We start from the raw sequence: 12,417 nt of genomic DNA on the forward strand, positions 1-12,417 counted from the left end.
GTAACTCATTTGCCTTCCTATGGTCTAAGTCTGTGTCTGGGCATTGCGCTTATCGATGGCCCACCCACCGACATCGCCTGCAAATGAGCAAATTTCGACAATCACGTGCATGATGCCCCCAACCAAGACACCTGAAGCATTCTTTCCTCGTCTCTCGTCTCCCCTCCGCCACCGCCTCATTCCTCCTTCGCCATGGCTGTCCACGGCCACCGCCATGCTCCTCCCATCTTGACAGTCTTCCCCCGCGCTTCCTCACCTCCGTCCACCCCTTCTCTTGCCCTGAAATGTCTATCTTGCCTTGCTTAAACTTCCTTCCACAGAACTAAGGTTCCCTGCAGGCTCTGCACCACCCTCTTTTTTGCAATCTTCCTCCGACGTCCCGATGCTCCTCCGACGATCCTTCGAGTCCCAAATCTTCAAGGAAGATCCAGAAGCCGGAACTGGGTAAGAAACGTCTTTGAGCTCCTCCGATCTCCTCCGATGCTCCTCCTTCAACGCCAATCCTCCTCCGGAGCTCCTCCTCCGACGTTGATCCTCCTCCTCCTCCTCGAGCTTCTAATTTTTCCTCCGATGCTCCTCCGACATTTCTTGAACTCCTCCCCCGACGCTCCTCCGATCTCCTCCGACGCTCCTCCGAGCTCCCAAATCTTCAAGGAAGATCCAGAAACCGGAACTGGGTAAGAACCGTCTTTGAGCTCCTCCAATCTCCTCCGATGCTCCGCCTTTGACGCCGATCCTCCTCTGGAGCTCCTCCTCCGACGCCGATCCTACTCCTCCTCCTCTATTTTTATAAATTAAAGTAAAATATTACCTTTATCTTTTATTTTGATTTAAAAGGGACCATAAATCAAATCAATGATCTAAAAGTTTGTTTTCTATTATTGATGTAATGTAATTTCATTAGATATACTTCAAAAAAGTTATATCGGATCATATTATACTGAAACTAAACATGCTATTTCTTTTTTTTGAAAGAAAATAGGGAAGAGCACCCGAACTCGGTGGTCAACCCAAAACTAAACATGTAATTAATTAATTAATATCATTAGTTAATGCTATAAATTAATTTAGTAAGTTCAGAAAATATCATATTTATACGTGGATTTGTGTTCTCCAAGATTTCCAACACATGATCAAGCCTTTTCTTAGCAAAGAAAATAGTCACTTTTAGGGTAGTTTCTTATGACTTATCTTTACAAATTGCTACTCTATTCTGAATTCAGTTTGGACTTTGGTGTATAAAAGTATAACAATATTAAACGCACTATACTTGAAAATACCATATTTCTGTATCACAAGAGAAACATTAAATGCAGCCCAAGGGTTCACTTGTTTATGTAAAATTCAGCAAGAACATAAATATAGACACTTCAAAACAAATTATTACACAAGTAAAGTTTCATATGTCTAAATTAATTATCTCATTTATATATTAAGCCAAGAGTATAATATGTTTCCTTCAATTTTATTGAGAACAAAAATATAATTCATGCAAAGTCTCACAAGTTTCACAATTTGCTGACGCTGATATATCTTCATTAATGAGAGATGCATCAAATTTGAGCGGAGAGTTTCCCTGGCTTTTTAAACTTCAGAGAGAGCATACTTATCGAATGAGAAAATAAATAATTGTTTTGATAAAAAACTATTGATGCCATTAATATTTGAACTCATTAAAATTAGTTTTGATATAATGACATATGCATCAAAGTTAAGCATAGAGTTTATCTGGTTCAAAAAACTTAAGGGAGTTTACATGTGTGTCAAAAGATAAAAACCCATAAAGAAAAGATAGGTCCAAAAGCTGCTCTCATTGCGATTTTAGAATAATGAGAGTATAGTGCACGGGTACGGACGGGATGGTTTTTTCGTCCCAGGGACAATAACCGTCCCGGGCCTTCGCCAAAGGGCAGAACATGGGACGAATATGCTAAAATTTTATTTTTATGATTTCTTAATCAAATTTTAAAAACTTTTATGAATTGGAATGTTTGTCATTTTTCATTCCGGAGATCATATGGAATTGGAAGACCAGGGGCGTGTCCATTTCGCAACTGGAATGTCACAGTCAGGATGGTCCCAAAAAAAGGGACATGGGACGGGGTGAAAAGCATACCTAAATGGCCATCTAGGACAATTACATAAGGTTAATGAGAGTTCACCTAATTCTTTGACCTCAAGGGAAGACATATGATTCATGTCATAAATTGATGTTGCATGTCTGAAAATAAAGTTCAATCATAGGCAGCAAAAAAATTGCTCTCATTGAGATTTGAACTCAAGACCTCCCGCTTACTAAACGGGTGCTCTAACCAACTGAGCTATGAGAGCTTATGTTAATAAACTGAGATTTAATATTATAATCATAATATAATGTTCATATACAAATGAAATCCTGTCGTCTGGAGGTTGAAGAAGACGAAGGAGATGGAGAGCGCTCTGGCGGCAGCGTCCGCCATTCCAGATCAGCGGCAGAAGGTGGAGCAGTACAAGGCGATTCTCTCCTCTGTAATCTCTTCTTCTTCCTCCGATGGCTCCCAAGCCAAGCGCTTCATCGATCACAGTAACCCCCCTTTCCGTTTTTCATTCTGTCGCTTTTACTGTGTTTTTTTCCCGGTTTTTGATTCCTGTAATGGGTTTGATTCAGTGGTCTCGGACGACGTTCCATTGGTTGTTTCGAGGCAGCTTCTGCAAGTATTCGCGCAGGAGCTGGATGGGCTCCAGCCGGATATCCAGAAGGAGATTTCGCACTATTTCCTGTCCCGGATTCAGCCCCGAGTTGTCTCTTTTGAAGAACAGGTTTTTCCTCCCATTTTCTTTCCGAAAAGAACGATGAGAATAATGTGAGAATAATCGCTTCTGAGCTTTGACGAGTTTGAGATGCACTGCGATGATCAGTGATTTTGGGGTTTATCTTTGTGAATTTATCCGTAGTTTGGCGGTATTATTGTTATTGATAACCGTGCTACTTCTCGGCTTCAATTTATGATTTTCTTTAGATTTTCCAAGACTTGAGGATCCCTTCTACTTAAGTTTCTCTTCACGAATCAAGCGTCGTGAGATCCTAATTTTTTTCTTGGTTGTGAACTATTTTCCTATTTCTCAACTTTGACGAGCAAGATTTGTACTTCAATTATCAGTAAATTTGGGGCCAATCTTTATGACTTTATCAGCTGCGCAGCTTCATTATTTTTCTCCATTGATATGTTACTTCTCTGCTGTATTGGGCGATATATATCGACTTTTCTTTTGGATGGTTTCAACAACTGAGGGTCTTTAATTTCTTTAATTTCTTTTTCGTGAAACAATTATCGGGTTGTTCTAAACTTTTCCAAAAATGTGGTACCATTTTCCTGTTTCTGTATTTTAACGGGTTTGAGATGTATTGCAATGATGAATAATTATCCGGCCAACCTACATTCCATCATTTTTTTTCTAGATATCGATCTTACTTCTCTGCTGTGTAGTGCAGTTTAATGAAAATTTTAAAGGTATTTTCTACAACTGAGGATCGCCTCTACTTTAATTCTCTTTATGAATCAATTATCGTATTATTTGGTAACGTTCCATGGCTGGGGAGCTAATTTTACCGTCGCCTTGTCATATATTTCCAGGTATTAGTGGTCAGGGAGAAACTTGCAGAGCTGTATGAATCCGAACAAGAGTGGTCTAAAGCGGCTCAGATGCTTAGTGGGATTGACTTGGACTCGGGAATAAGGTCTGGAGATTACCTTTAAAACTCTCTTGGAATTCATTCTCCGCTAACCCTCACAGTTTGCGACAGAGTGCTTGACGAAACTTACAGGCTATCAAAATGTGTCCAGATTGCTCGTCTCTATCTCGAAGTAAGTCTGTATCATTTTTTAGAGCGAAAAATAGTTTTTTAATCAAGAAAATGGTGTTTCTCAAAGGATGATGATGCCGCAAGTGCTGAAGCCTTCATCAACAAAGCTTCTTTTCTTGTGAGCAATAGTCAGCACGAAGTTTTAAACTTACATTATAAGGTGAAGTTGAAACAAATCATTTGGATTAATTCCAGTGGTTGATCTTATGCACTAATGCCCTTTGCTCAACTTTTTTACAGGTGTGTTACGCAAGGATTCTTGACTTGAAGCGAAAATTTCTTGAAGCTGCTCTCCGTTATTATGACATTTCCCAAATCGAGAAACGTCAATTCGGTGACGAGTGTGTCTTTGAACGAAAATCTTTTAACGGTTATCCATATAATTAGAATAATCCACGTTTCATTCGTTTTATGTTCATCCTAATTTATTAATATGCCTCAAACACTGTAGGGAAATTGACGTAGACGCTCTTGAGCAAGCACTCACTGCTGCTGTGACTTGCACGATACTGGCTGCTGCTGGTCCTCAACGTTCTCGTGTGCTGGCCACTCTGTACAAGGTATGAATATATTTGAGGTTTAATTAACCCAGTCCCATTTTTCAAGTTATGTGGAACGAGTAACATATTCATGGTATTCATGATTTGAATTACTAGATTTTAGCTTTGATTGTGCGTTAATTTTTGGACATAGAGACTCTGCAACCTTTCTAGCTGCATTACCTGGAAACCCTAGATTACGAATGGGGTTTGGACAAAAGAACTCACTTACTCAAAGCATGTAGGGTAATGTATGGCCTTTTTAGGGCACTTTCACAAATACACAAACATATAGGGTAAATAAAAAAAAGAATGAAAATAGACTTCCACGGGTGACATTAACCACTCGAACCACTGACATGTCTAAAACTCTACTCAGCGTCATCTTGTTTTTTCTGTTATGATTCCCTGTTCTCCTTCATTTTCAAGGATGGAAGGAAATAGACCAGCAACCAACTCGAGAGAGAGATCTGAATGTTGCAGCAAGGCTCCGCCAGACCTGTGCAAGAGCTTTAGATCTCCAAGGAGAGAGCTTCGGAAAAATGAGCAGCAGAGGAGAGGGAATGAGAAATAGAAGTGAAAAGCACATACATTGCTAGGGCAGAGAAGCCCTTACTTTATACAACGTTCAATTAAAAATCGAAATGGATTTTTTTGGGTACAACTGTAAAAGATGGGTAAATTAGTTTTGTTTTGTGTCTGAATTTATATTCGTCAACATCCTTCATTTTCAAGGACGAAAGTTGCTAGAAGATAAAGGTTTATTTTGCCAATGCTTTCATTAGCAATTTTAATTTCAATTTATATTTTGTTAGTCTCTCTAATAATTGGCATTTTCCAAATTTTCATCAACATTATCACTTTCTTTTTTTTTGAATTCATCGTTCTCCTTGCTGATTCTAAGGACGAAAGGTGCTCAAAGTTAAAGAGTTATTTTTCCTATTGTCTTTTTATTTTATTTTAAATTTCGCTTTATTTTCTGTTATTGACTTTAATAGTTGACATTTCCAAAACTCTGCTTCGTCATTTGGGGTTTATTCTGATCCTTGTTCCCTGCTTGATTCTCAGGATGAAAGGTGCTCAAAATTGAAGATTTATCCAATTTTGCAGAAGGTAATTGGTAATGTTTACCTTGAGGAATAGATTTTAGTACTATTTGAATGATGTATAATCTCATATCTTCCTTCTCCCCAAAGGTTTATCTTGAGCGCATTCTGAGGAAGCCAGAAATTGATGCATTTGCACAAGAACTGAAGGAACATCAAGTAAATTAAACCTCCTTATTTTGCATTCAATATTTCTTCGATTTTGTTTTCCTTCACAATTGACATGAAATATTTTTATTGAAACTATTGCACTCCATCAGAAAGCACTTCTACCTGATAATTTTACTGTGTTGGATCGCGCAATGATTGAACATAATCTTTTGAGTGCGAGCAAACTCTACACAAACATAAGGTGATGCTTCCGATTCTCATCTAAACCCTCGTTGTTCTTCATTCCATTGCATCAAACAGGAAGTAAAGGTAAATTTCATAATTTTCAGCTTCGAGGAACTGGGCACGCTTCTTGGCATTCCTCCTCAAAAGGTGTGCGCTCATTTCCACGCCAAGGATTATTTTTTTGCTCCCTCTTTTTGCCAAAAGATTGCTAGATGCAGGATAGAATACGATAAAAAAAAATCATTTTGGAGGGTTGTCTATTTTTTTTATCAAGCATGGACAAGTTTGGTTTTTTTGTTTTTTCAAAATCGCAAATTTTGGTGGCCATTTCCGATGACTCTATATTAAATTTCCAGGCCGAGAAGATCGCTTCCCGGATGATTTATGAAGATAGAATGCGGGGATCTATTGATCAGGCACGCAGAATTTAGTTGGTTCATATTTGGTGTGATTTACTTTATTTATGCGATTTAATCTTCCATTATTTTCCAGGTTGAGTGTATGATACATTTCGAGGATGATACTGAGGAGCTTCAGCAATGGGACCAACAGGTAATTAAATTATTTTTTTGAAGAAAAGTCGTGTTTATAAAATTTACTGACATTAAACGAAACCACCTTAAAACTCGTGTCGAATGGGATCAACGGATTTTTCTCTATAATACGTTTCTATGGTTAGGGAAATATATTTCACTTGTATGGATCCACTGTCATTTTAAATGGGACCCCCAGATCATTCTCTTAAATTAATTCTTTGATGTTTTTATGTAATGTTTCACTGCGAAATTCGAAAAGTTCATTCCTTTGCGATTACTAAAATTTGATGTGGAAGTACTTTTTATTATGCCCATCTGCGGGATATATATTGCCTCTTGAATATTTCATAATTAATGTAATATTAGAGCAACTTTGATAATTCTCACTTTCTTGAAAATCAGATCAGCAACCATTCATAATTAATAAAAATAATTGACTTTCATGCAGATCTTCGGACTTTGTCAAGCACTGAACGACGTCCTCGACTCCATGTCTAGCAAGGGCATTTCCGTCCCCTTGTAAAAAAGGTGTAACGAAGATTCTAGAGAGAGAAAATCAGAAATTTTATTGAAGAATTTTGGAACTCTGAAATGTTCATGTGAACTTGTCAAGCGGGCGAAGGAAATCAAATGGAAAAATGTGAGCTTGACATCATCAAAGAAGATCAAAATTCCATGTTGTTTCCGCTGTCAGCTTAGGTTTCTTCTGTTCCTCCGCCAGATCAACGGCCGCTGCAATCTGAAAGTATCTCAAGAATATGAGAGAGATATGGACATAGATTGATATAGAAAGATAGAATGATAGATTGGTAAATAGAGAGGGGGGGGACCAGCCAGAGGACATTGACCATGATTAATGTCAAGTGGTATTTAAATACACGGCCAAAGTTAATGGAAGAAGCATGAAAGACAAGGTCAACAGCTCCAGTCGCATTGATGGGGAATGCCAAAATTGCCCTCCATCAAAGTCTGGTTTACTCTCAACCATACTTTTTTAATCAAACTTCCTTCCAGAATTATTCGCATTAAAAATTGATTTATGCCTTGACTTTGATCATGCCCATTCACTTATGAGAAACTGCTATATTCATACTTTAGAAAATCGAATTGCCACAAAGCCCCAAATTAGATATATATAGCCACAAACACCGAAACCAGCTCATGGGTTGAGGTCCATGGGCAGCCACAATCAACCCACTGCCAGAAATCTTCAGAAAAGCGCTTCTGCCAGCCCATGAATTGCCAATTTTTCAATAACACCAAAACCAGCCTATGAATCAAAGTTCATGTTTGCTAGCACTAATGACGATGACGAAGCGAGGATCATCTGTTGTCGTCATCCCCGTTATTCGTCCTCTTGAGGATAACAATGACGATAACACTGATCCCGTAGTCTCGTCATTGTCTCTTGTCACTCTCACTTTGTCGACCCGATCAATGACAAATTGAGATGACATCGTCCGTCGATTGCGACCAGGGTGGCGACGAGGAAATCAGCATCGTCACTCCAGTTGCCAACGATGACAGGTTTTGGATGATGATCGTGATTTCGGTCATCATTAGGGATCGGCAAACGTCATTCGTTGCGTCCTCATCAAAGTAATTGTTGCCATGGTTGACAATGACAACATCATGTTGATTCCATCATCCTCACTTAGTCACGTCAAGGAGTGAATTACGATGACAACCAATCACCATTAACGAAATAAAGAAAAAAAATAGTAAAATTTGTGGAGCTGACCTTGAAAATGCCGTTGACCTTTGAATCTCTGGACCATTCAAGCTTAAGGTTCTTCCTGGATGTCTCATAGGAGGCTCTGAGCAAATCATCTCCCTCAAATTTCCTGGAAAGCGAGAAATCCCACGCCTTCTTGGAGAAATCATAGCACGGTTCGAACACGGTCCGCCTCAAGCTGCCGTGCGCGTACGCGTACTTCACCCGGCAATTGCTCGTCTGGAAAGCATAAGAACAAGAGAGCTTGTTTGCTGGGTCAACAGTCAACGTTCCATCAAGGGTCGTCCTGTTTGCCCCGTGGAAATGGATGTAGGTCAGGTTCACTGGTTTCTCCATAACCCTGATGGTATTCATAAATTGGAATCTGAAGTCCTGAAAACCCAGAAAAAAATAATTAAATGATTTTTCAGAACGCTAATTTCCTTGGAATCTCTTCCCTCGATTGGAATTAGAAAACTATGGAAAATATGGAAGTAGCAACAATATCAGTTGGAATATTAAGAATTTTAAGCACTTCAGGCTTGTCGGCTTCTTCAGAACCCTAATTATGTTAATAAATAGGAGTCTGAGGTACCGAAAATCCGGGAAAACAAATCAGCATATGAATTTCAAGATCCTCATATTCTCCATATCGTGTGCAATTGCATGCATAAATTGGAAGGTCTTCCTAATTGCGTTCAGAGTTTATAATTACAAGTATTGAATATGAAAATAGAAATAATATTAATTGTAATTCCAAGAAAGTATGCATTTTGAGTTTGTCAGCAACTCCAGAACCCTAATTGAGTTCAGAAGTCCTGAATATTCGGGGAAAAACAGAGAATATCAACTGGAGTCCAAACAAAGGAAGCAATACAGGCTCATTCGATCGTTCTCAACCCTAATTGTGTCCACAAAATAACTAATTGTAATCCCATGAAAGTATGCGCTTCAAGCTCACTGTCTTCTCCAGAACCCTCATTCTGTTCATTAATAAATGATTTTTTTCTTGAAAAGTGTTCAGTAACAAATGATAACCCTAAGAATGGAAAAAAGTGGCCATCCAGGATGTGCTCAATACCAAACCGAACGATCAAAAAACAGAAACTCAGTTGAGTGTTTTCTGGCTATATGCAAGGGATGTAACAGCTCGAGAACAACGAAATATTAGGGTTTTAAACCGAAATCTGAATCTTTGAATCACCAGTTTCATAATGAATTTCATAATAAACTTCTTAAAGAAATAAAATAAACTCAACGACTACTGAAAATAAGAGAGCACAGGCAAACACAGAAGACCGCACAGAATTAAGTAAAATATAAACAAAACCCAGTACCATAAGAAAGAACAGACAAAAACCAGTGCCATGTAGATCTAACAAAATCAAGAAATAGGACGAGGAACAGAGAGAGGAGGATCTGAGAGAAGGAAGAGGTAAGAGAGAAGAAGAGAGAGAGAGATAGGTGATCGAACCCACAAGAACTTCCAAATCAGGAGTTCTTGCAGTCACGACAGAAACCACAAGGTGATCATTCATCAAAAGTTCGTCTAATGACCTTACATTGGGGTATTTATATTATAACCCTTCGATTGTCAAGAATCAGCTATCTTTTCAAGACTCTAACACCCAGGCCCAAAAAAAGAGCAGACGAAATCCACAACGAAAATAAAGAACAAACAAAACTCAGTAACAAGGAAAAGAACAAACAAAATCCAGTAACAAGAAAAAGACTAACAAAATCCAGTACCAAAAAAAAAAACAAGAAAAATCCAGTAACAAGAAAAAGAACAAACAAAATCCAGTAGCAAGAAATAGACTAACAAAATCCACTAGCAAAATAAAAACAAAAAAAACCCAGAAACAAGAAGAAGAACAAACAAAATCCAGTAACAAGAAAAAGACTAACAAAATCCACTAGTAAAATAAAGAACAAAAAAACCCAGAAAGAAGGAAAAGAACAAACAAAATTCAGTCACAAGAAAAAGACTGACAAAATCCACTAGCAAACCAAAGAACAAAAAAACCCAGCAACAAGAAAAAGACGAACAAAATCCACTACCAAAAAAAGGACAAACAAAACCCGGTAACAAGAACAAGAACAAACAAAACCCAGTAACAAGAAAAAGACTAACAAATTCCACTACCAAAAAAAAGAACAAACAAAATTCAGTAACAAGAAAAAGACTAACAAAATCCACTAGCAAAATAAAGAACAAAAAACCCAGCAACAAGAAAAAGACTAACGAAATCAACTACCAAAAAAAAAGAACAAACAAAACCCAGTAACAAGGAAAAGAACAAACAAAAAAAAAAGAACAGGCAAAACCGAGAATCAGGGGAAAAAAAGGGACAAACAAAACCCAGAAACAAAAGAAAAAGGAGAAGAAACAAAACCAAATCAAGGGAAATGCCTTGCGAGGGACATCGCAGTCGAAGATGAAGGTGCCGGGCTTCTCGACGGAGAGGAGGAGGCCGTTGAGCGAGGGGCCTTTGGCGACCGTCTCGTCCGTAACGGAGGCTTTGAGCTTGACATCGCCGGCGAAGAAGGCGACGGAGGCGACGGCCGAGCCCGTGTTCTTCTCGGCCTCGTACTTACCCTTCAACGTCGCCTTCGCCATTAACCCACGATCAGATTCTTGGAGAAAGCGGGGATTTCAGATTTGTTTGGAAGGAGAAGCGAGTAGGAAGAACCTCGCGCTTTATCTGCTCTTCCCCCGAAGAGGTGCTCTGCGCTTAGCTTTGCCTGCTTAGCTGGTCTTCACCGGTCGAATTAGTCCGGATAATTTAATGCATTTTTTCTTTTTTATAAACTCTCTCTCTCTCTCTCTCTCTCTCTCTCTCTCTCTCTCTCTCTCTCTCTCTCTCTCTCTCTCTCTCTCTAGTCTCTATATATATATGTATATATATATGTATATATCTCTCTCTAGTCTCTATATCTCTCTCTCTCTTTCTTTCTCTCTCTCTCTCTCTCTCTCTCTCTCTCTCTCTCTCTCTCTAGTCTGTATCTCTCTCTCTCTCTCTTTCTTTTTTATAAACTCTCTCTCTCTCTCTCGCTCCCTCTTTTCTCTCTTCTCTCTCTTATTTCTCCTCTCTCTCTCTCACTATTTTCTCTCGTCTCTCTCTCTCCCTCTTCTCTCTCTTCTCTCTCACTCCCTCTTCTATCTCTTCTCTCTCTACCTCCTTTCTATCTTCTCTCTCTACCTCCTTTCTATCTTCTTTCTCTACCTCTTTTCTCTCTTCTCTCTCTACCTCTTTCCTATCTTCTCTCTACCTCTTTTCTCTATTCTCTCTCTACCTCTTTTCTATCTTCTCTCTCTCCCTCTTTTCTCTCACTTATTTATGCTCTCTTCTCATCTCTCTATTCTCTTCTCTCACTCTTCGCTCTCTTCTCTTATCTTCTCTCTCTCTCCCCTCTCCCCCTTCTCTGTCCACTCCTCTCTCTCTCTCCTCTCTCTCTTTCTCTCCCTTTATGGATGGCTCCCTGGTGGGTCTACAAAGGCCCACTGACAGGTATGGTCAACGAGGGTGCAGTCCTTGCCACATTCTTTTGGAAGTCTGATTGGCCAAAATTGTGTGGTCTTTAAACACTTGATTGGTTGACCAGAAATAAAGTTCCAAAACTTTCTAGAATTGGTTAAGAAAAAAATATAATGACCACCCACTCGGTTTTCCATTCAAAACCTAGTGGAATTCATTAAAAACATCACACAAGAACAATAATGATCAAATATTTATTTCAATGAACTTAAAAAAATCATAAAAGTGTGGTAGGCTTGATAACCACATAGTAGCCATCAGTTTTCATGTATTTGGAAGCCGGTATATAGGGGAATAACTTGAACAAAAGTAACATGAACTCCCTAGAGTGTTTTACGAATCAAGTCTTTACCTTTGTATCATTGTAGCTTACTTGACAAGGGAGATCTAGATTGGAAACAAATCATCTCATTTTATGGGGAAAACTATGAACACACGAGAGGTGATGGAAAGACTACGGGAATGGTTAAAGAGAATGCAACATATTTTGTTACCTTCCTCACACAATCCAATCACACTCTTGTGGCCCTTAGGAATTGGGAAATACTAGACAGCTTAAACAGGACCATGTCCATCATTCAACTTGTCAAACAACATTATTTGGATGGTAAGTTGATAAAATAAAAAATAAGGGTTTTAATTCATCAAGCTGATAAACTGAAAGCAAATAATATGAAAGTGGTAAGACACGATTGGAGGGTATTAAGATGTAATGTGATGTTGGAGCGTGATGGTGAAATGGTTGTGACCTAACCATGATGCCAAAAAGAACCAATGTAATACCCTTTTGCTTATCGTAGATC

At 38.7% G+C, this 12,417-nt stretch overlaps 2 protein-coding genes and 1 non-coding gene across 4 annotated transcripts; 1 reads left to right on the forward strand and 2 right to left on the reverse strand.

Annotated features, from left to right (window-relative positions):
- Window positions 1-2,257: 2,257 nt before the first annotated feature.
- Window positions 2,258-2,331, reverse strand: TRNAT-AGU (transfer RNA threonine (anticodon AGU)). The gene has a single exon. It is a non-coding gene; the product is annotated as a tRNA-Thr (tRNA).
- Window positions 2,332-2,410: 79 nt separating this feature from the next.
- COP8 (Proteasome component (PCI) domain protein) lies at window positions 2,411-6,953 on the forward strand. Of its 2 annotated transcripts, XM_078579328.1 has the most exons (14): window positions 2,411-2,563; window positions 2,648-2,799; window positions 3,615-3,718; window positions 3,785-3,845; window positions 3,912-4,004; window positions 4,085-4,185; window positions 4,296-4,404; window positions 5,452-5,496; window positions 5,580-5,648; window positions 5,750-5,841; window positions 5,930-5,972; window positions 6,182-6,241; window positions 6,318-6,377; window positions 6,810-6,953. In XM_078579328.1, the coding sequence occupies exons 1-14, from the start codon at window positions 2,428-2,430 to the stop codon at window positions 6,882-6,884; spliced, it is 1,200 nt and encodes a 399-aa protein (XP_078435454.1). In that variant the 5' UTR covers window positions 2,411-2,427; the 3' UTR covers window positions 6,885-6,953. The 2 variants fall into 2 exon arrangements, with proteins under 2 accessions (XP_078435454.1, XP_078435453.1); XM_078579327.1 differs by having other exon boundaries at window positions 2,411-2,799.
- Window positions 6,909-10,828, reverse strand: LOC144706403 (outer envelope pore 24B-like protein). The gene is made up of 3 exons (XM_078579330.1): window positions 10,489-10,828; window positions 8,103-8,468; window positions 6,909-7,100 (listed from the first exon to the last, which is right to left on the reverse strand). Exons 1-3 carry the CDS (start codon window positions 10,693-10,695, stop codon window positions 7,017-7,019), a joined length of 657 nt encoding a protein of 218 aa, XP_078435456.1. The 5' UTR covers window positions 10,696-10,828; the 3' UTR covers window positions 6,909-7,016.
- Window positions 10,829-12,417: the final 1,589 nt, after the last annotated feature.

Source organism: Wolffia australiana, chromosome 8, assembly GCF_029677425.1.
Source record: "Wolffia australiana isolate 7733 chromosome 8, ASM2967742v1".
NCBI lineage: Eukaryota > Viridiplantae > Streptophyta > Magnoliopsida > Alismatales > Araceae > Wolffia > Wolffia australiana.